The sequence below is a fragment of the Magallana gigas genome, chromosome 3, assembly GCF_963853765.1.
Source record: "Magallana gigas chromosome 3, xbMagGiga1.1, whole genome shotgun sequence".
Taxonomy (NCBI): Eukaryota; Metazoa; Mollusca; class Bivalvia; order Ostreida; family Ostreidae; genus Magallana; species Magallana gigas.
This window is the reverse complement of record NC_088855.1, coordinates 22,190,605-22,214,012: the sequence shown is the minus strand read 5'-3', so window position 1 is coordinate 22,214,012 and position 23,408 is coordinate 22,190,605. Positions and strand designations below refer to the sequence as shown.

General features: G+C 34.9%; 1 protein-coding gene across 6 annotated transcripts in view; it reads left to right on the top strand.

Annotated features, from left to right (window-relative positions):
* The window catches only part of LOC105345605 (protein naked cuticle homolog 2-like), a 35,296-nt gene extending 15,190 nt beyond the window's left edge, over positions 1-20,106 (top strand). For 4 of the 6 annotated variants that reach the window (XM_066078955.1, XM_066078957.1, XM_066078956.1 and 1 more), the window contains 5 exons: positions 9,234-9,282; positions 9,640-9,728; positions 12,887-12,988; positions 14,582-15,066; positions 17,681-20,106. In XM_066078955.1, the coding sequence (XP_065935027.1) occupies positions 9,234-9,282; positions 9,640-9,728; positions 12,887-12,988; positions 14,582-15,066; positions 17,681-18,401 (1,446 nt within the window). In that variant the 3' untranslated portion in view covers positions 18,402-20,106. Of the gene's footprint in view, positions 1-7,399; positions 8,025-8,377; positions 8,742-9,233; positions 9,283-9,639; positions 9,729-12,886; positions 12,989-14,581; positions 15,067-17,680 lie in introns of those variants that run through there. The other 2 variants (XM_066078959.1, XM_066078958.1) reach the window with 2 other exon arrangements.
* Positions 20,107-23,408: the final 3,302 nt, after the last annotated feature.

Genomic DNA, 23,408 nt, shown 5'->3' with positions numbered 1-23,408 from the left:
TATGAATCATTTTTCATGACACAAACTTTCTATTATGAATTATTTAATGGAGCAAATAAGCAATTAGGCAAATATTGATACTTGGACTAGCGAGAACAAGAGGATAGAGAAATGGTTGAATGGCACTTGGGATTGGAGGAAGAGAAAGCGCTGTAAACATGAAATACAGTCATTAAGATAAACCTGCTATTGTCAATAACACATTCATTTATACCCAAAGATGTCAGAATTTTTATCTATATCTAGCAATGTGAGTTATTCCATATGCTGTTTTTTAGCGATATTGATCTTTTTAAATGGGGGCAGAAATGATTTGATGACCAGCCAGTGTTTGAAGCAGTTTCTTTGATCAGTTGTTTATTGTCAGGTCTCGTAGCGAAAAATCGGCATAGCTCAATGTTGCCATCTACTGAAGATATAGTCTGCTGTTGGCCAAGGGTTTTTTTTTTTTAATACAGAGATACGGAGGTATATATCTGATAATTGTTTTTTATGAAATAAATAATATTTGAAGCAAGGCAGACTGTACAGAGAGGGCTCCCTTTGATCTTCGGCTGGGGATTAGCGCACTGGCTGCGAACTCTCAGAATTTCAGAATTCAAAGAATCTTTGCAAGGCATCTGCAGGCCATAGAAGCTGTCAGTAGTTTTATGCTTTAAAACCGTGTTTTGTGAGTTTAGCACAAGTTTTCATCAACTTCTTTGCCATTTTTTTTTTTTTGGTTGATCAGAATAGTCTGTCAAATCCTCTTCTTTTTATTTTGTCAGAATATGTGACATTTTATTGAAAAATTACAGAAATAGTATCATTTATTATGACCTGAAATAAAACTTTATAGAACTTTATCGGCAAAATTTTAAGAATTAAAAAGGTAGATGTGAAAAGGGAGATGGGGTTGGAGTTTTGACGATGATATCAAATTTCCTCTTTTTTCCAAAAAAAAAAAAAAGTTACAAAAGAAATACTGTATTGACTGGCCTACTACAAATAGTTACTATAAATACAGTTATTTGATAGATAATAAGTTTTTCAGAAAGTCTTTGTAGGTTTAGACTTAGTTTTTCCTTACATATAATGTTATCCTTTGGACAGTCTTGATCAAGATACGGTAACTGAATTTGGCAGCTTTTCTATGTGGTAGGGTCTTAGCATTGCAGAAGAAATATGAAATGGTCAAACAGGCTCCCTTTTACCATTTATATGATGCTATTTCAGCTGAAGAAGTTTGTTGTTCTGTTTAAAAACACCTGTTTACCTTTTTCTGTTTTCAACACCTGCATTAAATTTATCCTCACAGGTGCAGAAAACTTTGCAATCACTTAGACTGGAATGATACAAGTTGTAATGAAAAAGCTTGTTTGTAATTCAAAACATGTCCATAAATTTCCTTCCCAATATACTGAAGGTAATTCTCAGGCCAATATAATTGAACTGATTGTTCTCACTATTTTGAATGATATTTTTACCCATTTTTGGAAGGAAAAATAGAATTACTGTAGTCTATCTTAAAGGCAGTATAAATAAACAAAATGTATAAGATTTTGTCTAGTCTATCCTGAACTTCATTCCACAATTCATTAAAGTGTTCAAGTTGTAAGAAAACCTCTTCACCTGAGTAGGTTCTTTTAATTGAAATTATGAGTGAAATCAAGAATTAAGATTGATCTCTTCAGCTGCCATTCTGTACATATAACTTAGGTGGACATGGCATAGACATATTCCGAAATGGTTGATGTGAAGGCATATGTCAACCTGAATTTCCCCAAAGAGCTAAACATGTACAGCTATTCTACAAAAGAAAAATTGGGAGATTTTTTTTATCCATCCATACAGATTGATTAAGTACAAAACTCAGAGGTAGAGGCTTTTCTTTAATTGGATCCAATTTTGTTAAATATTGAATTTTGCAAGCAGTGGTGCAGTGAAAATTACTGCATCCAAACTCTTTTGAGAGTCAACTCATGTATAGAGATGTAAAGAGTATTAATGGTAAGATTTTTAGTCTTCTGAAATGCGGCATCATCATTTCAAAAGATACAGAAGATTAATTTGTGGGAGTTACTGCATGAAAGAGTTTTATTATCAGCATGAAAGAAATTGCTAATTCCTATCTAATAATACATTTCTAACGATGAAGTTTAAAAAATAGAAATGTTAAAAAACAGAATGACTGCTGAAGATAATGAGGACAATTTTTATTTTGTTTTCAAAGACAAGTCATTTTAGCGGCATTAAATTAATTTTGAGCATTGGCGTTTCAGAAAACCATGAAGCATTTTTGTTTGTTTGAACTGCGACGGACTTAAAATACCTACACAGTTAATTAATTATTTACGATATGCTTTGGTGGTTCATTTCTTTTAGAGTGCTGTTAGTTTTTGCAGTGTGTTCTTTTTTACCAAGGCTCTTGGATGTGCATGCAGCCTCTCTGATTCTTTGCTCTTTCATTGGATGTTATGTTAAATCAAACAAAGCAGCGCTTTTATGTCAGAAGTTGTTTAATCCTTAAAGCAGAATAACAAATCTATAAGTCTTTCTGTACTTGCATTAAATATTGAAATTGTCAAGCTTTTGAGAAAATGCAAAAGTTCTAAAATCAAATGCTTTTCAAATGGGAACAGTATATATATCAGTTCGTAATTTAATGTTTTCATTTTTAATTCTTGACCTTGGGGACTACAGTTGTTTTACAGCGTTATTTTTGTTGTTTACTGTGTAAAATTACTTCAGTGGTCGTAAAACTCATTAAGGTGGTATGGGATACCTCCATGATGTGACATGCTTTCTATTGTAAAAAACATAAAATCAAGCATATAATTTCATTGATGTTTTTAGAGCAAAAATTGTTTCCTAGCAGCGCAGCACAATGGGTTAAAGTGTTAACTACAAATCAGTGCTCTAACAAGTTTTACCTTTCCTTACAAATTTCAAACAACATTTTTTTTGGTCATATATTGTAAAATTTGAAAATTCTTAACGGGTGAAAATATTTTGATTATCCACGTTGATATCAACAGGTGTCCCATACCACCCTTAAGATTAAATGAACAGATTAACGAATCTGCTTAAATTTTTTCCTTAAAGGGGCATGGTCACGATTTTGGTCAAATTCTGTTTTCTGTTTTAATGTTTACAATACCTTTAATAGGAATCAAATAAAATATGAGAGTCAGTCATAGAGTTTCAAGCAAGATAGAGGGCTCACAATAGTTTGCCATGTAAACAAGACTCATGCCCTGTTTTGTTTACATATGTTCAATATACCAGTAAAGGTCTTTTTCAAGCTGATTTGTCTATCTTCTTATTCATTTTAAACATAGATTAACAGTTCCAAATGTTTAAAACATTCATTTTAGGTCTAAAACTGGAATTTTTACTTCAACTTTCAAAATGTAAACAAAGGCTTTGTTTACATAGCAAAGAATTGTAAGCTCTGTCTCGCTTATAACTCAACGAATGACACTCAAATTTTGTTGTCTATTAAAAATGCCTTACTAAATCATCGTAAACATTTAAATTGGAAAAATAATTTTTAACCAAAAACGTGACTTCATGTCGCATGTAATCTCTTCAGTGCTATTGTTGAGTGATAATTATACGAAAAACTCCATAACAAAAAATATTAATCATTTACTGCTGACATGAAAATAACCATTTTATGTTTTGATATTCAGAAAAAGAAAATCTGTGAACTCAGAAACCTCTCATTAGATTATTACATAACATATTTTTCATTAGACATAATGTAATAACTTTCAAATGCATAATATCGTGCATATCATTTGTTTATATACATTGTAATTGCAGACACTAAATGGAGGGTATTATTTTGATTTTTCTTGCTTTCGTAACGTTATAAAAGTTAACGATGTATTTCAGTTTTTGATGTCAGTATACCCTGATTACGGTACTTACATTCAAATAAACTAATTGGTTGCATAGAATAGAAATCAGACCAGCTCTCTTTACATTTGTGTGGCTTAGTTTGTTTTCGCTCACTTGGGAACTATAAACTTGTGATGTCGATCAATTTTTTAAACAAAATTTTTTTTCTTTCATTTGAAATGATAAAATCCTCCTTTAGATTAATTGATTATGGAATCACGTGGTTGGTTTTTTTTTTTAAGATGAAACGAGTTTAAAAAAATAAACGGTGCCAAGGATTTAGTGATGTTATTCAAAGGTTTGATAACCTAAAACTATCTGATATAGCTTGATTTCCTTTTGAATCAGAATGTAAAGTGATTTTTTTTTTCTTTTATTGATATGAATATTGCAATAATGTAAATGTAATGCATCAAGTTGTACTTGGGCTTGAAATGTAAATCCGGCTCACATCAAAAGACAGAACTCTGGTGTGCATCTTGATTTTCGATTGATGTGTATCAACTTTTTTTTGTGTCGAGGAAGTGCTTTACATTAAAATATTTCCCGAGATAAGATCTGCCATTAAACACAGAGGAAGGGGGAAAGAGAAGATGGATCATCAACAGATATATATATTATATGAATTAACTCTTACTAGATCTAGTCTCACCGAGTCAAATTTCTTACAGTACTGCCTGCGCGCTGGTGTATATTCATGTATATGTGTCTGTATACATTATACATGTATAATTATTATGTTTGATATAAATTGATTGACTTTCAAATTAAGTAAAAGCAGTTTGAAGACTGACAGCTCTCTTTTTATGATTGAGATGACATCCTGAGATCAGTACATGTACATGTAGTATACTTTAAAAGTGGTTGTTTTCACTGGTGGTAAAGTATGCATTTTCTGGAGTCAAACAATATGTGTAGGTATTAAATACGCGGATGCTTGAATTACCACACGCAACTTCTAATTTTTTTTACCGTACGCACTGGGATATTTTACGCGGATTTAAACTTTTACAGTATATTGTGTTTTCAAATTGGAACTTTTTGATATTTGTATCTATTAATAGAGACTGATGCAGGGTTTCTCAGGAATTTAATGCACTGAATCCTTCGGTACAACACAGTACTGTTATCAAACACCGTAGGTCAAGGCCGTATTTACAGACATAACATCTACTGCATACCTTTAAAAGCAAAAAGAGTTCTTCAATGTTTTTAATTGCGAATATCACAGTTATAATTATTTCATTATAATGAGGCTTAATATAAGGAGGTTGTGGCTGCTTCGTTGTATGTGTCTACTTCCAAATTAAGAGGAGTTTAATGATGAATTCTTAAAACTCTAATCATATATGATGTGGAATTAAATAAGAAATTCAATTACACAAGTCTTAATTTTTTTCTTGCCAAGAAAGATTTGTGATTTTAATGGAATATTGGTTCTTTTAATACCAACCAGAGATAGGCCACCTTTCATAACAATGCAATTGTGAGTTTGTAAGATATCAAATGTGATATTACTGGTGCATATGGACCGATATTAGTTTACAGAATTGTTATGTGAATCATATTTGAATCATAAATTCTCAATTATTTCCTTTGTCACAATTAAGCCGCTGTGTTTTGTTCTTAATGTTTAAAGTTGGCAAAAAGAAAATGTTTACCCCCAAACATCCTCCTATTGTTATGATTATGTAAGAATGTTCCGCAATCCCTTTGAAAATTTTTTGGCAGACTTTGAGAGAAAGTGGAGATAATGAATTTTGTGTTGTAATTCTTTGGAACCCATTGTTGCTGTATGCTGCTGATGATATATAGGTATAAGAGCTAGAAGAATGGTGCTCTTGGAAATTATGATTGAAATGTTCCAAGATCTTCATCAAAGATTGAAGTGAATTGCCTTTTATTGGGCAAACACCGTTGGAGCTAGGTGATGACAAGGCCCCCTTTGATCCCGACAATATGGCAGACCTTCAAATAAGAGTCGTGGGGCTCATCAATAATGCATATACCAATCTGTTTGATCAGAGTATAGGGGGCACTTACAGGAAAATATGATTAGAGTGATTTCGTGCCTGTGGGGAAAACATTAAATGTCAACCGGAAAAGGAGATTTTTCAACACTATAAGGGGATGTATAAGTCTTTATGTATGACTGTATATTTTAGAGGGCAAGGGCTATCTACAGGAGCTCATAGATATAAGGGGATGATAGTTGAAAAATTATGGGGTACCAGATAATTGTCTGGAAGGTTGCGAGTAAGTGACACGAACACAGGGTCAATGGTTTGGATCGTCTTTGTGAGTAAGAGCTACTGGTCCATGCAAGAATGAGTCAATGGGGCTGGTTTCTCTGATTATTGCTGATACCTTCATCTCCTGGTCATGATGTATGATTTGATTTTGATGAGTAGACAGGCCAGCACTCAACAAATGAGTCCAGGGACCCAGGGGCTGGGATCTTCATAGCAGTAATGGCACAATTAAATGATGATCAGTGCAGATTAGTGGAAGAATGAATTGTGAATGGTGACAAATGGGGTTTTCTGGAGATGACAAGGGGAAGTTTTTATCTGCTCAGTTTGGAATTGTCATACATCAAATTTCCCTGAAGATGGCTTGGTCCATAGAAATGCAAATAAAGACATAAACCAAGCACTTGGTGTTTTGTTCTAGAAAAGGTTGAAAATGTAAATTTTTCTTTATTTCAAAATACATGCTGGAGAGGCGAATTCACAAGGGTTTAATTTTACGGTTATACCACAGAGAAGGAAACAATTTTAATGCATGATAATGAAGGGGTACCAGGAAACTGCAGCTAATGAAAATACATGGAAGGGGGGGGGGGTGATTAATACTTAAATTATAAATAGAGACAAAAAATTTTATCACTCATAAAATTTATGCTGTAATGTGCATTATGATTTGTCATGATTCCCTTTGAGCTGTACAGAAATAAAATCCTTGATCTAGAGAACAACATTAATGCTTGTCAATGTCATTTTCACTCGCTGACAGTTAAAATGCCACACATCATTTTTTTACAGCCATGGAGAAAATTAATAAGTAGAATGTGCCCGAAAAAATTTTGGCAGGCATGTTATTCATAATCAAAGCATGTGAACTCGCTCTGTCATGTCATAACAATTTTCAAAGGTGTCCTTGGGGGCCATGTTGATCATGTTGTTACAATGAAAACAAACATGGGAAAAAGGCACAAGGATTATGTAAACTGTGAGTGAAGTGAAAAGAGAGATAGGGGTCCATAAATTGCTCACCGTCTTACATGTTTTATGGACATTGTACATGCATGTTGACACTTTAATTGACTGGCTTTTATAGACAGGGGGTTGTAAAGACAGTAGGTTGAGGGCCATAACTCACCAGACCTGACAACAGGTGTGAAAAAAGTACCAACTGTCATTATAATTGCAAGTGCATGAAGAGGGTCGTTATTATTAGTATTTTCGACTGTGAATTAGCTGCATTATTTTTTTTCTTTTGTTCTGTCTGCCCAAGTGGTCAGTTATGGGGGCACTCACTGTGAATTTGTAATTACTTTACACCTCCACATTCCAGTTAAAAGGATCAGAACATCTGTTCACCTGGCCGTAAAAATTCTACACTAGTTTGTTTACCAGTGGTTTTAAAATTGGACTAAATAATATGCTGGATATTTTTCTTACAAACATAAAGTTCTGTGTAAATTGCCAAAAAAAAAAAGAGTAAAAATCACAAAAAAATAAAGCAAATAAATAATGTACACTAGCTGTACTACGAAATGCTTTTTCCTTAATTGATGTTTGACCCAAAGTAGACTTAAAGATATTTAGTGATGTATGCGGCTAATTAATGACTTCCACCTTTCATCTGGCGGCCAGCCTTCTATCCAAGGAACTACTATGGGCACCTTTTGAGACCTTCCCCTTGGTGCATAACTGCCTTTGATCTCGAGACACAGGGAGGAGAGATAGTTATTGATTCCTGTGCTCAGGCCGTGATTGGTAGACTAATTCTTTAACTCTTCTACTATCAAAGGACTGTTAGCTAGGGGCTGAGGTAGTGTTAGTCAAATTCTGCAGGCTCCAGACTGTGTGCTATTCTATGCTTTATGAGGAATGGTATTCTTAAATTCTTTAAAGGTAAGAAAGAGTTCACTTTGTTGTTTTTGTTTATAAGGAGGCTTAATTGTTGCCATCTTTATTTGTTGTGGGGGGTTTAATTAATTAATACCTTTGATGTAAATAGATTAAAGAGTTATAATCAAAGATATACTTTGTTGTGTTCATTCAGGTATGTCAATTAATTATAATCACAAAAGCACCAATTTAGTATCTAATTGATGAGGAATGTAATGCTTGAAGAAAAAAAAACCTGAAACAGATTAATGAGCGGAATTCATTTTCAAATAGAGTAAAAATACCTCCCAGAACATGTGGTCTTAAATTATTGTAGATTGTAAGAGTGTGTGTGTGCTTGCTTTTGAGGTTAACGTTATCTTTGCTTGTTAAACATCTAAAGCTGTTAGGTGTTAACATCCTTGTGCAAGCATCAAAGGCAAGGTGTTGGTAAATTGAACAAAAGGTAATAATACTCCAATCAGATTGTGTCAGCCCAGATGTCCAGCTTACATAACATCTTCACTCCAGCGAGCCTTTGATCAGGGCAGCCAGGTAGATTACCTGCACAGGTACACAAAGGTGTCTCTATCAATTGGTAAACACAGCACCTAAACAACTTGGCTGTCCGCTGTAGTCTTCATCAGAAAAGGTCGAGGAATGAGGGCACGTTCCAAACGATTATTCTCCAGGGGAGCTGCTATTGGGAAGAAGATTCTGGGATTCCACAAAGTTTTGGGAGTAAGGGAAAAATTGATGAAACACTTGCCTCTGTGGTAGCTGATTTATTTTCTGCTTTGATTCCAAACTCACATAGGGGCTTGGTGGTAATCTCTCTCTGTCTCTTAACTGTCTGAGAGAGCATTCTGCCAAGCACCTCTTTTGTAAGTTCAGAGGAAGTGAAAATGAGAGGAGCAAGTTTGATCAGATGACAGTTTTTGATGATAATATTATTGGCAAACTGCAGATTCTTCTGGCTTTTCTTCTGAGAACAAACAGCTGCCATTTTGGTAGGATACGGTGGTTGTATTAATCAAGTTCTCGGAATGCTGAAGGATTGGCAAAGTAAAAATAAAAACAAGAGAATTTTACATGATATAGTTTGGAATCGGTTTCCAGGCAGACAGAATATTCTTGAAATTTGGTTATAGATTGGGTCCGATCAGATTGCTGTGCTGTAGAACATTGTTGTGAACCATATGAGTCACTGAGATTTCTCTCTCTAATTTGCAGGAACTGTCAGTCAGCCTGGAGAATAAAGGAGGGAACATTCCACTGCGAGGTATGATACTCATTGCTCATGACAGCAACTGCAGTCAATGTTTTTAAAAACACTTGAAATTTTCAGTTCAAAACATTTCCCCTAAAATTTGGATATAATGATGTGAAGGAAGGGAACTCTGAAATGTTTTTAGATTGTGGATAAATTTTTATTTGGGAGCAAGAAACTGCTGGTCCTATACCTGGAATTTAAAAAAAGGAAATTTAGCTTTTCTGCCAAAAAAAAGATCATTTGAAATCCTTTTTATCGGGCAATCAGACTTGATGTGGGGTGAAGGGGCTTGTTCTGTGGGGGTGATAAATGTATCTGCCATGGCACATGAAGTGAGTATTAATCATCGGCAATATTTCTATTCAGTGGAACTTCCTCCACAGAAGATGGATACAGAGAATCCCAAGGTTCTGGAGTTGGAGCAGGGCCTGGATAAACCACAGCTTAATATTGAGGTAAGTCACAGCAGTCAAATTTCATTAAGACGACTGGGTGGTCATGGCCATTTTTTAGTCTATATTAATCTCCTTGAGAAGAAGAGCAATGAATAAAGATATGAAAAAATAATCCAATTTTAAAGCTAAAATACTTGGAATTTTTCTTTACTTTAAAACAGTTACAGTTTATAGCTAAAAAAAAATATCATGTTTAAAAAGTTAAGGTAGATCTGATGGTTAAATTTTTGACCACCCAGGCTTCTTAAAATTAATAATTCCTTCTGTATGTGAATATATATAGATTTTACTCTAGTTAAGTCTGTTTATATAATAACAAAATATTAAGTGGGTGTTATGTATGCAGAAAAAGAAACACAGATTGCGTCTGAGCATCTGAAAGCTATTTTTAAAAAGTCATGAATATTTGACAGTGATAATGTTGATAATGATGATTAGAATTTAAAGAAAAGCCTGATAACGATCAAAGAGAGAACATTTTGTCTTTTGAATAGAAATTAGGTGAGCTGCGGAATTGTATCCTGCTTCCAAGCATTCATTTGTAAATTACTATTGCAAAGTTCCATTCTGATTCGTTAAAAGTACAGAGAATTATTTTTTTCTCTTTTCGGCTAATGTAATTCACCTCTGAGCATAGTTTGAAATTAAATGAGCCATGGTCGTCAAGATATATACCCTTTCATTGTGTGCGAAGTCGGTGCCAAAGTGTGCAAGAAATGATATAGGTATTACATATATCATTGGTGGCTTTGTAATTTAATGAGGCCTTTGATGTTACTGGAAGGCGTTATGAGTTCATATTATTAAAAACATGATATCAGTTATCGGAGAAGAAAAATATTCTAAATTGATTACGTTATATTCAGATATTTTTTAATAACAAATTTTTTCTTTTTTTGACACTTGGAAGGGTTAATAAAAGTGCAAATGCAAAACATGCATTTGAGATTTATTACTACCCACTTTTTGAATGAAAGGTTATAAACATTTTTAAAAATGGGGGGGGGGGGGGGGGGTGTTTTTGGGAATTTCAAATAAAACTGGCAAAGCTGTAGAGCTAAATGGCTACATATGAAATGACAGATGTCCCCCTTTAATGTCTTTTCTGTACCATTGTGTACAGAGCAAGCCACACATTGGGTCAGTTCCTCAAAGCCAATCATAAACTGACTTCTAAGGAAACTTGAAACACCACCGAGTGCCCCTATATGGCATTTATGTGCTAAATTTTCAAGCCAAAACAGCCTCCAAAATAACGAATAAGTATCGAGTTCCTTTGAAACGTACATAAATAAGTAATAAAGGCGCAGCTAAAGTAATGGGAATAAAACTGCCGTCATTCCCCCGCCGTTAGTGTCACCACGACCGGTGTGTGTACACGGTTTGGTCATTAGTGGAAGTGAATCGCGGAGGCTTTGATGTCACTATTGAGTCTCTAATATTGATGACTTGTGAGAAATAATTGTTTACAATCTGTCCCAGTGCTTGGAGAGAGGGGACCGTCCCCTTCTACCTGAGCCGGTCAAGCCGGCCATATGTGAGGCACAGCTAACAACACACTGGGACCTTTTGTACAGGTGGTCCCCAGTCACTATATATAGTATTTGCATTCAGTGTTAAATCCCCCCACCATTCAGCTTTTTCTCTTTCTTTAATGTCACACTCCCCACTGTTTGCAGTGTCCAAGTATAATAAACTACTGTATTTGTATAAGGATAAGTTAAGCAAATTAAAATGCATCTGTGTCCCATAATGTAACTTGTTTAAAACAAACATCTTCTTGAGTAGAAGGAAGGGGGTGATGCTGATGGAATGAGATCATCTTAGATTTGTAGATGATATTTCAAATCAGGATGTTCAATCACTCCCACTTTCCTATTGTGTCTGTGATTTCCCCGGGAATTGAAATGTTAAAGGTATTGATACAAATTACTTTATTGATTGAAAATTATTGTTGATTATGAGAATAATGGAATAGAAATTGGGGGTTGAAAACCTGCATATTGTCACCGAAAAAATCTTTTGATGTCCACCCACAATTGATGTTGCTCAAACACTGAAGGAAATATCAGACAAACGATACTTTGTTTTCTCCCCGCTTTTCCAACATCCCATTTAAGTTAAGGTGGCCGATTATCATCTGAATCATAATTCTTCCTTTAGAACTGTTCCACATGAGTTTGTAGCTTCAACAGCTGACAAGAAATTAACATAGAGAGCCATTAAACGGAGACTCGCACAGTCCTGATGCCCGAGCTCGGAATTAATATTTCATTCATTTCGGGAGGACCATGTCGGTTTTGTTAGAGAACAAATAGGACCACTTATATGCTGGTAATTGCAGTTCAACTCCACTGATTATAAAGCAGTTTATAAGGGCAGGCTCGATCATTTTTTTAGCCCCCCCAACTTTTAAGTGTCCATTATCCACTATCAACTAAAGTGAATGTGGATTAAGATGCATAAATATTTAACAAGAGCAGCTTTTGAAAATGTTTTTTGAAATCATTTTATTTGTAATCTCAACCCAGTGCGCATTATGGCTCTATCAAGACCAATCTCTTAAGTGTATAAAGGTTAGTTACAGCATCAGAGTTTTTTGCTTATTTGATTTGGGGTGGGGGGATAAAGGGGTTAAAACTGAATGAAATTCCCCAAGGAAGTCATTAAGGACTTACATGACCAGCAGCCATAGATATCTGTCATTCCCCAATAACCTGCCATAAATTGATTATCTCCGTATGCAAGTGACTCCTGCAATTGCTTGCAGAAGACAACAGTTGCTCAATTTGGCTGCTACTGGCTGATTTTGCTTCTACTAGCTAGTTCGGTCTGCAGAGTCAGTGTACACAATAACACCATAACATGCACAACACTCTTCAAATTATCAGCATCTGGTGCAGAAGATTGTGTGCATGCTAACTTGAAAATCAATGGCAATGGTGAACACTTATTCCAGTTCTATTAAAGTACCTGCAGATAATGCATTTCAATTGGTGCGTTTATTAATTGAAAGTTGGGCAGGGGGGAGTATTATTTTAGGGAGGGGGTTGCAAAATAGATTGTGTGATAGGGGGTGATAGTGGATTTGAAGGTTAGATTTGGATTTTTTTTTTTTTTAACTATTTTGATAAAAATGAGGATCATTTCTTTTCCAGGAATTTGAGTGTGGTGTGCATTTTGAAGGACTTGAGAAGAACAAGCAGGAATGGTCGTTTACTCTCTACGATTTTGATGGGCATGGAAAAATTACCAGAGAGGTAAACTCAAACAAGGTCAAATCTGTGACACTATAAATTCTAAACCATGCAGTGACATTCAGTACCCAGAGAGTACACTGGTCACTTGTCTTTTTAAACAATCATCTTTAGTTAGTATATCCTGAGAGTTCTTACTCAACAGGATGTATGTGATGCAATAAAAGCTGTTCTTGAGTGGACGTTCCAAATGATAAAATAATGACTCCACGAATGGAAATACAAACCTTCATACCCTGTTTTAAAATTCAAATGTTGAAGGGCTAAATTCTGTGTAATGCTTTAATTGTTATGTGTGGTACGTTATTTACTACACGAATGGAAACACGAACCTTCACACTTTGTTTTATGATTCAAATATTTGGTGTAATGCTAGAAAGGGTTAAAGTGATGCAAGGTGATAGAGTAAGTCATACCTTTGCAGGGCAGGACTATCCCATTCATGTGATAATATAGGTCAAATGGACAAGGAATTTAATCTAGTATCATAAGTAACAAAATTACTAACTGCATAGAATTTATGACCATATTCTTTAGACAACACTCCCCCCCCCCCCCCCCCCAAAAAAAAAAAAAGAAAAAAAAAAAAGATTAATTGTTGATTTTTTTGCTCTGATCTTTTTTTGTATGCACAAAAACCCTCTGCTTGTCAAGATAAAAAACAAAATATACGTATATTTAGTCAACAGGTGGAGACGTATTATCTGTTTAATAGCAGCTTGTATAGTAAGGGGGGAAACGGGAACAGCTGCTTCAGAGATAGAGTGACGGGTTTATTTTTCAAATGAATGTGTGAGGATTTAAGTGATCAAAGGCCAGAGCTACAATGAGTACATGTTTAAAGAATTTGATTGTTCTTTTTTCCCTCTTTTTCTGTTATCAAGTTTCTTTTTTATTCTTTAGGTTTTTTACGCATAAAAAATTAAAACTAATTTATAAAAGTACACAGTCAAATAATTTAGAAACCATGGCAGACCATTTTAATTACACATAGTGCAAGATATTGGACAAGGTTTTTGTGATAAGCCAAGGGATAAAAAAAAAAGTAAAAACCAAATATATGTGTTTGAAGTAGTAAGTGTATGGGAGCCCTGCATTCCAACTCATTGAATGGGTTTCCCAGTTATCAGCATTAAAAAAGATACTCTTTAACATAAGCGCTGGTGGGATTTGTATCATATCACTTTAATAAAGCTAACCCTTGTCTCAGGAATGTATCAAAAGGGTACTTTGTATGCCTCAGTGCATGTTCTGGGCAAATATCCATCTGTCATAACAGTGCATCATGCTGAAGAGGGAGAATAGAGAGAATGCGATAGCCGGGAATGAAAAAAACAGTTGTTTGTGTGCCCCCCTTTTCTTTCTCATTGCAAGCGGTAGATCACTGAAAAATTCACCTGCTACAGAACAGTATAAAGACAGCTAATTGACAGCAGATGAGTGAAAAGTCCAATGTCTGAAAGAAATATAAAGAATGAAAAATGCATACACTTTCAGGTGTTGGTGTCAAGATCTGTCCAGTGTATGATAATAAATGCATTTCTCTTGCTTCACAGAAGTCACTTTCATTTTGCTCTTTTCTTTCTGTGTTTTTAGGACCTATCAAGTTTGCTGAAAGCTCTGCACGATGCTGTAGGATCGTCAATTAAGATCCCTTCCAATGGGACCAAGACCCTCAAACTGAGGCTTACAGTGGGACAAGACAACACGCAACTGCCCGAAAACAAGTCTCCCTCCAAGGGCAAAAAGGAGAAGGTCAAGGACAGTGATAAGGTGAAGGTCAAGGACAGTGATAAGGTGAAGGACGTTCCTAAATCAAAAGAGTTTGCGAAACTCAACAATAACCTGACAGCCACTCATGTACAGTTGCCTGCCAAGCAGTGCAATAGTGACTTACAAGAAAGGGTAAAAGGACAATGTCAGAACTCCTGTCAGGTCAAAGGTCATAACCCCTGCACGGCCCAGAGTCAGGATTTTCTGTGTTCAGGATCCAAGAGAATTCAGCTGACCTCTCAGGAAAGGCAGCAGCTTGTGGAACTGGTTCAGGAAAACATGGAGAGAAACCATGTGAAACAGCTCAGGTAATTCTTGGTTTTATTGCAGATCATATCAAAGTCATTTCAGGATTTGAACAACATATTATTCAAAAATTTTGTGGGTAATATAAACTATTATTAGTGGTGACAAACTGCACCGCACCAAGAAACGCACTGAAAGTTATTGAAATTGGATGTTAAAGTGTAATTGAAATGCAAACAAATTTTTGCCACTCGAGTGCTTTCACTTAGTTTTCACACAGATTGCAATATAAAGTGTATGCTTGTGGGGGCAGAAGTGTTATTTTCAATCTATAAAAATATTTCTCTTTGAAAACAAGAATCATTTAATCTGCACCGTTAGAATATTGCCTCCATTGATGACAATTCAAGAAAGAGTTTTTTTTTCATTTAAGGGGGGGAGGAGGAATCTATGGACTTTTAACATGTTGGGCTCATTTGAGCAAACATGCCAAGTGTGTGTAAAAATCCTTTTATTCTTGTGATATTTCTACATCATTTTTTGAGATCACACAGAATAAATGAATAAAATTGCCATCTGAAAATGTTTCTGGGAGTAATTAAGCAGCAATGGAAGAAAGTTTTATTTGTGAGCCTCCGTTTGAAGTTCAAACATGTAATGCAATCAGACTAGCTACTGAGGCAGAAAAACTCTTTGAACTGATGAGGATGCTGGAGCTCAGGATGGAGCAATATATTGTCTCCTTTTGCCAGTGATAAAAAAACCCATATTAGCCTTAATGAAAGAGAGTAAATGGGGCCATTGTTGTCATGTTTTTACAATTACGCTTGGATTTATATATCTTTTCATGTGAAGTGACCAGGAAATCTGTCAAGCATTTTCATTTTTAGACATGATAGCTAGCTTAAACCACTATGTAGAAGTATTGAGGTATTATTCATTATAACGTACAGTTTAGATGTTTTTATGAAAAAAGTATGTTAGTATATATGTAATATAAACCTGATAAAGTGAAAAACTACTCAAGATAAAGAAGAGATCGCTCTCAACAAAGTTGGTATAATTGTCTTTCTCTGTGTGCATGATCAAAATGTGTTCAGAGACAGAAACCACTGTTTATGTTAAACTTACTAACTCCCTATATAAGGACCTACCAGTAGTTGAAGCTCGGACAATCACCTCAGTATAATTTTATTTCTACCTTTCTTTCTCAAAAGATCTTCTCTCATCAGTTCTTCATGGGTGTATCACTGGTACATTGTTACGTGTGTTATGGACATTCCTTTGTAAAATGTTTATTTAATATAAAATCAGACTCCTGGTGAAATGGAAATTCCTCTTTGAATGTTTATTTGGTATTGAAAGATCACTCAATGTACAGTTTAGTTTTTCACCAAATCTTGCATTAATGGCTTTAATTTTTAAAAAGGTTCATCGGATTAAATTGTTAGAGTGGATTCAGTTAACAACATCTCGTTCAAGTTGTTAGGGATTGCCAAGCATCTTTCCAGTAGTTCTTTTCTGGTAGATGTTCTTAATCTGAGAAGATCAAAACTTGTTCTGTACTTGAAATTTACTGGTAGAACTTCCTTCAAAGGGAAGATCTCTTTAGGAAGAGAAATGAAAGAGAATAATTTTGGGTCTTCAAAGTTAAATCAAAGGTCCAGTAGGCTGACATGTGCTTTATTCTACCTTTATTCATTAGGAGAAAGAGGGGAGATAGAAGAAAAACTCACAGAAGTCAAGTCAATTTTCACAATGACATCCTTTTAAAGGAAAGAAATTAGGAATCTTGTGTGTGGATATTAGTTGGCTTCAAAGATAGTGTGTGGCTTTGTGTAAATTGAATATGATCCATCAGAGATTTGTTTTATGACTTATTCAAAGACAAAAACCAAAATTGGGAAGCTCAAAGAGGGATAAATTAAGGATTTCAAAGATCTCTCATAGCAGGAAAAAAATCTTTTACAATAAAGAGTTCTTGGTTCTGACTTTAGTTTTACCCTGGTGTATCAAACTTGGGGTTTTCTTGCTGGCTTCAAAGGAGTTTATGCATTGATAAAAGAATTGTTTGGTGTAGAAGACAATGATTTTGTGTTTATGAACACAAGACTCCTTTTAAGATACTGATTTCAAAAGGATTGGACTCTTTTCATTTTGGCTTTAGATGTTTAGAATTGTTGTTATTTTGGAAACATTTCAAAGACATTTTTTTTGATTAAAAATTATTTATTTTTTACTTGATAATTGATGAATGATATGATTTTCCTAAACAAATCAGTTATTTCTTCAAAACAACAAAGGGTGTGTTGGATGTTCATATCAACTGTGCGTATCATTTCGTATGTACATCGAGTGCAAAATGATATTGGTTTTCATGGTTAACTTTGATCAATAGACAACACACCCTTATGTTTTGCAGAATTTGTTTAATTTCTTGCCTGAGTTAAGATTACCATTGAACTTCAGTATCTTGATTTTTCAAATTTATGGAAGAAATTTGGAAGTCCCAATCACTCTTTATTTTATTTTGACGTCAATATCTTGAACCTTTAGAAATCTTACAGATTTTCTGTTGCCCTAATGCTTGAGTTCAAGATAGTGCAATTTTACTTTAGGGTGTTTTGCTTTTGCAAATGTATAACTTAAGTTATATTTTCTTTAATTCATTTGTAGACGACATCATAGTGACTGTCGAGGAATGACGACACACGATCACTCGCACCACAAACGACGCCACAGGGTTCACTGTACCAACGTGGTGACATGCAACAATCAAACCAGCACGGCGACACCCGCCAACAACAACCCCAACCCCAATAATCAGGAGGAACGGGCGAAAGAATGCCAGGACAGGCGCAACTACTACCTCGACCTAGCCGGGATTGAGCACAATGCCAAACCTCAGTCCTCAGCACAGAACCTCAACAACAGCGTTGGACAATCAGCACGAACCGCAGCGGACCACTTGCGGTCCAAGAGTCAGGAAACCAGCAAGAAATGTGATAACCTCCAGCGCGAGTCACAGAGAATCAAACAACAGCATTTGGACAGTGTCAAGACTGAGCATTTAAGGTCAAGGTCATTTGACCCCCAGGAGGTGGAGACCAAGTCACCAAAGGGACACCACAAGGGCTCCTCACCGCACAAGCACGGACGGTTTCGCCCAGTGAGTCTGCCAGTGCATGTGCCTGATTCAATGTCCCATTATCACCGGCGTCATCGCCACAGAGACAAAGATCACGACCTTGCAATGCAGCAGGTCGCAGAGTGGATAGAGCGTGAACACGCGTGTGATGTGGTGGATGGGGACAAAATAGTGGTTCAAAAGCACGAACACCACCACTTCCATGAGCATCACCACCATCACCATTATCATCATTATTATGAGGCATGAACAAGTCACTGGAATCCATTAGAGTATTGTTATGTTACTTTTAGAGTTTAATTTAAAATCTTAATGAATTTCTCTTTTCCCTTGCATTTTCCTCGACATGATTTTTTCCCTTTTTTTTTTTAACTGTATGGCCTTGTGATTTGTTATGTTATTTTTTTTTTCTCCCTCCTCTTCTTCTAATGCTCAGAGTCGGGAGAGAAAATGCCTGGCCAGTGAAATGTATGTTCTTGAAATGTTTTCATGTGATAAATCATGTCCTCTTATTGTATATAATTTTGTTTAAAATACTCAGTTTCACATCCATGCCTGTACATTCATCAATCTTTTTCCCTTGTAGGGAAAACTTAATTTCTCTTTGCTTTATGCTGGTTCATATGCTTACATCATGAAATACCAGACTCATTTTTTTTGTTGGCATTCAAAAAAATAGTTTTCATTTCATACATTCATAAATTATTTGATCTGTTTTTTTCCCCCTGCGTATTTATGTGTAAATAAAATGTTATTATTAGTTCATTTAGTATTCAGTTCAACAAAAATGGCAAATAATTTTGAAATGTATAAAAAACGTTTTTAGTGGTTTTTTCTTTTCATTTTCAAATAAAATGTCAAATAATATAAACAATCAGCTCTATTTGCTATACGGAGTTCAATATAAAGGAGGGGTTATTTTTTTTTTTTTTGGCCCGTTATCTGTGAAACATATTGAGTGTCTCTGAAAGATGAATGGCTGATATCGAGTGTGTATGTTTACGTAGATCTGATATTTTTGATTCTACTGTATGGAGATGGCTCCTTTTTTATCGAGCTTTTTTTGTCTGGGAGAAGATAAAAGATGTACCATTGGGACTTGATATCTCGCAGTGAATACCTGTTCCTTTTATTTCAGCGATAAAAATATACATTTACCAGGCCAACTAAATGTTACATTTTTTTTGGTAGTTCTAATATTTCTTTCCATTGATGCTTTTGATGAGATGTAACTCGATTTATGAATTTTGGATCTAGAACATGTAGATAAAAAGAAATGTTTTCCCTCGTAATACATCTATATAAAAGATAAAAATTAGAGCTGCATGTGTTTGATGGAAACCATGCAAAGTAAGAGGCAAAAGCTGTCTGAAAATAACTGGTATTTGGAAATTCTGGCATTTTTTTTTGGGGGGGGGGGGTGACAAAGTACAGAGAATGATGGGCATGACATTTGAGTGACCGAGTGAATGTGACCTTGAACTTGACCAGACAATGAGATTGACCTGTCCTTAACCTACCTCAGCCAATGATGTAACTCGCACACCTGTGCGTGGAAATGTACAAATATGATCCGTTAGTCATAACTGTATACACATATTTTTTGTTCTTATTTTTTTTTTCGTCTGCAAAGGGCAATTTATCTTAAAACATATTGTATGAATCTCATTGGAATATCTCCTCACCCTCGATTTTTGGTGCTGATTAAGCTGAAATTTCAGACTTTTATTGCAGAAAAAATGGACAAAAATATGGACATGTAACAAGATGCAGTTTTTTACTGATGCAGTTTCGAGTACCTTTGCTGATGGTACCTTTATAAGTATCAATGTTTCTGAGAAAAACTTTTTGATGGACGATGTGTGTAAAATCTTTTTTTGTTAAGATTACAATGGTATTGTTATATATCACCCTTTTTTGTGGAAATGTTGAAATAAAATTTATGAAATCAAAATCGGAATATTTTGTGATTTCAATTGATTGGCCAAAGCATTTGGAAAGAGAGATAACTCTAATATATATGCACTTCCCCATTGAAAGCAATAAGATGAAATTCTCTCCTAGTAGCTATTTAAATCATGAACTAATCATACCATATATATTGAAAATATAGAAACGACTAGCAACTTGCAGCCACTTTAGATTCAAGTGTGAAAAGCTATCCGATCCTTGACAAACTATTGATAGTAGTTTTCCGACAAACATAAATATGAGGCGCCCGGCGACATTTATTTGCTATTTTATTTAGTATACATGTAATAAAAAAAAAAAAAATCAATTACGAAGTTTTCAATCTCAATCGCTTGCAAACATTCCCATAGAAGACTTCCTGGTTCCAGTTCAGTATCACGAACAGTCGGCAAATCTTTCCGCCCAGTTTTCTCTTTCATATGAGATTGTTCGGGAAAAAATGCGTTTTTTGTTTTCGTTCTATGACTATAGTTGTCACCTTTACGCTAGCTTTTTGACAAATCAGGTACGAATGCAGTGTCTTTTAAGGCAAACATTATCTGACACCTGTTTTAAAAATCGGGATGAGGACCTGAGATGGCTAATGACTGCAAAATATCTTAATGAACACAATTAGAAAACAACTGCATTAGTCTATAATTAGGAATTTGTGCTGTGAATAAATGATCCTGTCCACCCCCACCCACCCCCCTTCCCCCACATTCATGCGGCAACACATTTACGAAGTCAGTGCCACATATTATGGAAACTCTCTTGGAAGAAGCATACACCCTCAAAGTCAGTGTATAAAAAAATCATCTTAAAACTGTCGATTTTATAATAAACGGTAGAAATGTAGATTTATGTTATACACTGGGTTTTGGTGGTGGGCGCCTACAATGTATGAAAAAAGGTTATCGCTCTTTTGGTAGAAATAAAACATTCAAACTTCAACTTCAGCCCAATCCTTAAAGTAGTACAAAACAGATAAGCTAAATTTTTCCTATAATTCATTTTTCCTGAATTTTTTTTATATTTTTTTCTTTGGAATGAAATCTTTTAATGCGTAAAATTTGGGGAAAAAAACCGACCTCTGTTATTTAGCTCGCCTGACATCTAAAGATTCAGAGATGGATCTACGTAACTTTTTCATAAATGTAAAATACACGCATTGTATCATGAGAGAAGTTCTAAGCAGCATGTATATACACCATAATAGCAATAATCCTTAAAAAAATAGGGCTTAAAGACGTATATTCAAACCATTTCTTAAAATACTCACTTTAATTTTATTTATTTGCATAATTACTTGCTTGTTTATTGGATTACTTCCTTTTTGGGAGTTGATTTTAATCAACTCTCCTATGCACTTACTCGGGCAAAACGAAAGTGAAACAGTGTTTGGACCTAAGTACAAATCAATACCGCTGACAACACTTAGTTCTTAAAAATAATCGATAAATTCGATGCTACATGTATGTATTCTGAAGCATTGTTTTTCAAGAAAACTTATTTATTACCATGAAAATAAATAGTAAGATTTTAAATTGTACATATAATATACAGTTTAGAAATTTAGTTAAGTCGTATGTATTCCTACGCTAGAGTTCAATGTAGTCTCGTTCAACCAGACACTTGGCTGTCTCCGTTAATATCCGACGAAACAGAGTCTCTCTTGCTTTTCGGAGATTAACGGAGACAGTCGAGCGTTTGGTTGAACAAGAGTTCAATCTTGCTTGGATCCATACAATTTTTCAAAAATATTTCGATTACTGATACTACTTGCCATCACATATGGTTGATTTTGAATAAATGATAATCGATAAAATCAACTCCCGTCAGTACTTCAGTACTTTGATTTCTATTAAGTTCCCTCTGCAGAGGCGGATCCAGCAATTTTGAAAAGGGGGGGTTCTAATTGATGAAAATCATTACGTGCAAAATACATTATTTGTCAATAAACAAGGCCCTTTGAACGTTTTCCGTGCGTAAATTTAATGAACATTTATCTCATCAATATCTATTTCACATTTATTTTAATATCAGAGTGCACTGCATTATTGAGCGTTTTGGTTTTGGTAAGGAAGATTTGCATAATTTCCAGCCTTAAAAATATCCAAGTCTCCAGCAATGAGAACGTGCGTCTATGCTAGAAACACTAAGAAACCAAAAATAACTTATTACGACAAGCTATTATAAAAGTGAATTTTTGGTAAATTTTTTTAGGTCTTCGATGTTTAAATTCTGAACTATTTATTGACTTTGATTTCTATCGTTTGCCTTCTTAAATAAAGGTCTAAATGATAGGATATGACAAAAAATGGGGATAGTTTATCTGCTGAATAGATGGAACATGTGAAATACAATTGTACAAGCAATAGTGTATAATGGGTGCGCCACATCACCCGGCACTAGTACAGATGCGATCTTATTCAGGAAAGTTTTGAAAAGTTGTGCATTTTTATAATGGTTTATATATAAACCCCTTACACGGTATTTTGTAACATAATTTCCGATTCTTGGAAACAAAACAAAAAAGGGCTTTCTTTTGTGTTTCATGTGGGTATGAAGGTACGGTATAGCTAGTATTCCAGAAAAATAGCATAACTTGCATAAAATTAACTATAATCGATTTTTTAAAGAAATAGAGTAGACAATACATTGTAGATGTTATTATAAATCTGTGTTTTTAGCGACACTGCTTAGTTAATTTTTTAAAAAAAATTTCCACATGTTTACTCACAGATGTGAGCACCAGATGCTGATGGGGAGTACCTTTTCCGAAAAAAAAATCGTTAGGGTTTTTCATATAAGAAATACATGTACACGTACATGTAAATTACGGTGCGTTGTAAACAATTCTTTAAATCAGCAATTTTAAAAGCATTTATTTGAAATAAATACAGTATTTATATTATAAATGGGGACAACTGCCTTTAAATAGGCATTAAAAGTTTTCAAAAAAAATTATATGTCCCAGAGAGAGGGGGGGTTCCGACCCCCGGAACCCCCCCCCCCTCTGGATCCGCCATTGCTCTGAAGGGGTCATAGTACCTTGAGATTTTCTCCAGTGTCCGTCGCCACTGCCCAGATTCTTGTTGCATGGACGCCACCTCTTTTCTTGCCTGGTGGATTAGTAGCCTTGAAAGGATTTTCATTCTTATGTTTGGTGTTATCTATATCATATATGCTTGGTTTGCCTTTCTCTATATTCGTAATTTTTGCATATGTAAGTTTTGATAAAAAAAAAAAAAGAAACGCCATGGCCATTTTTATTGATATTCATTTTAGGTACTTTGTTAGTCC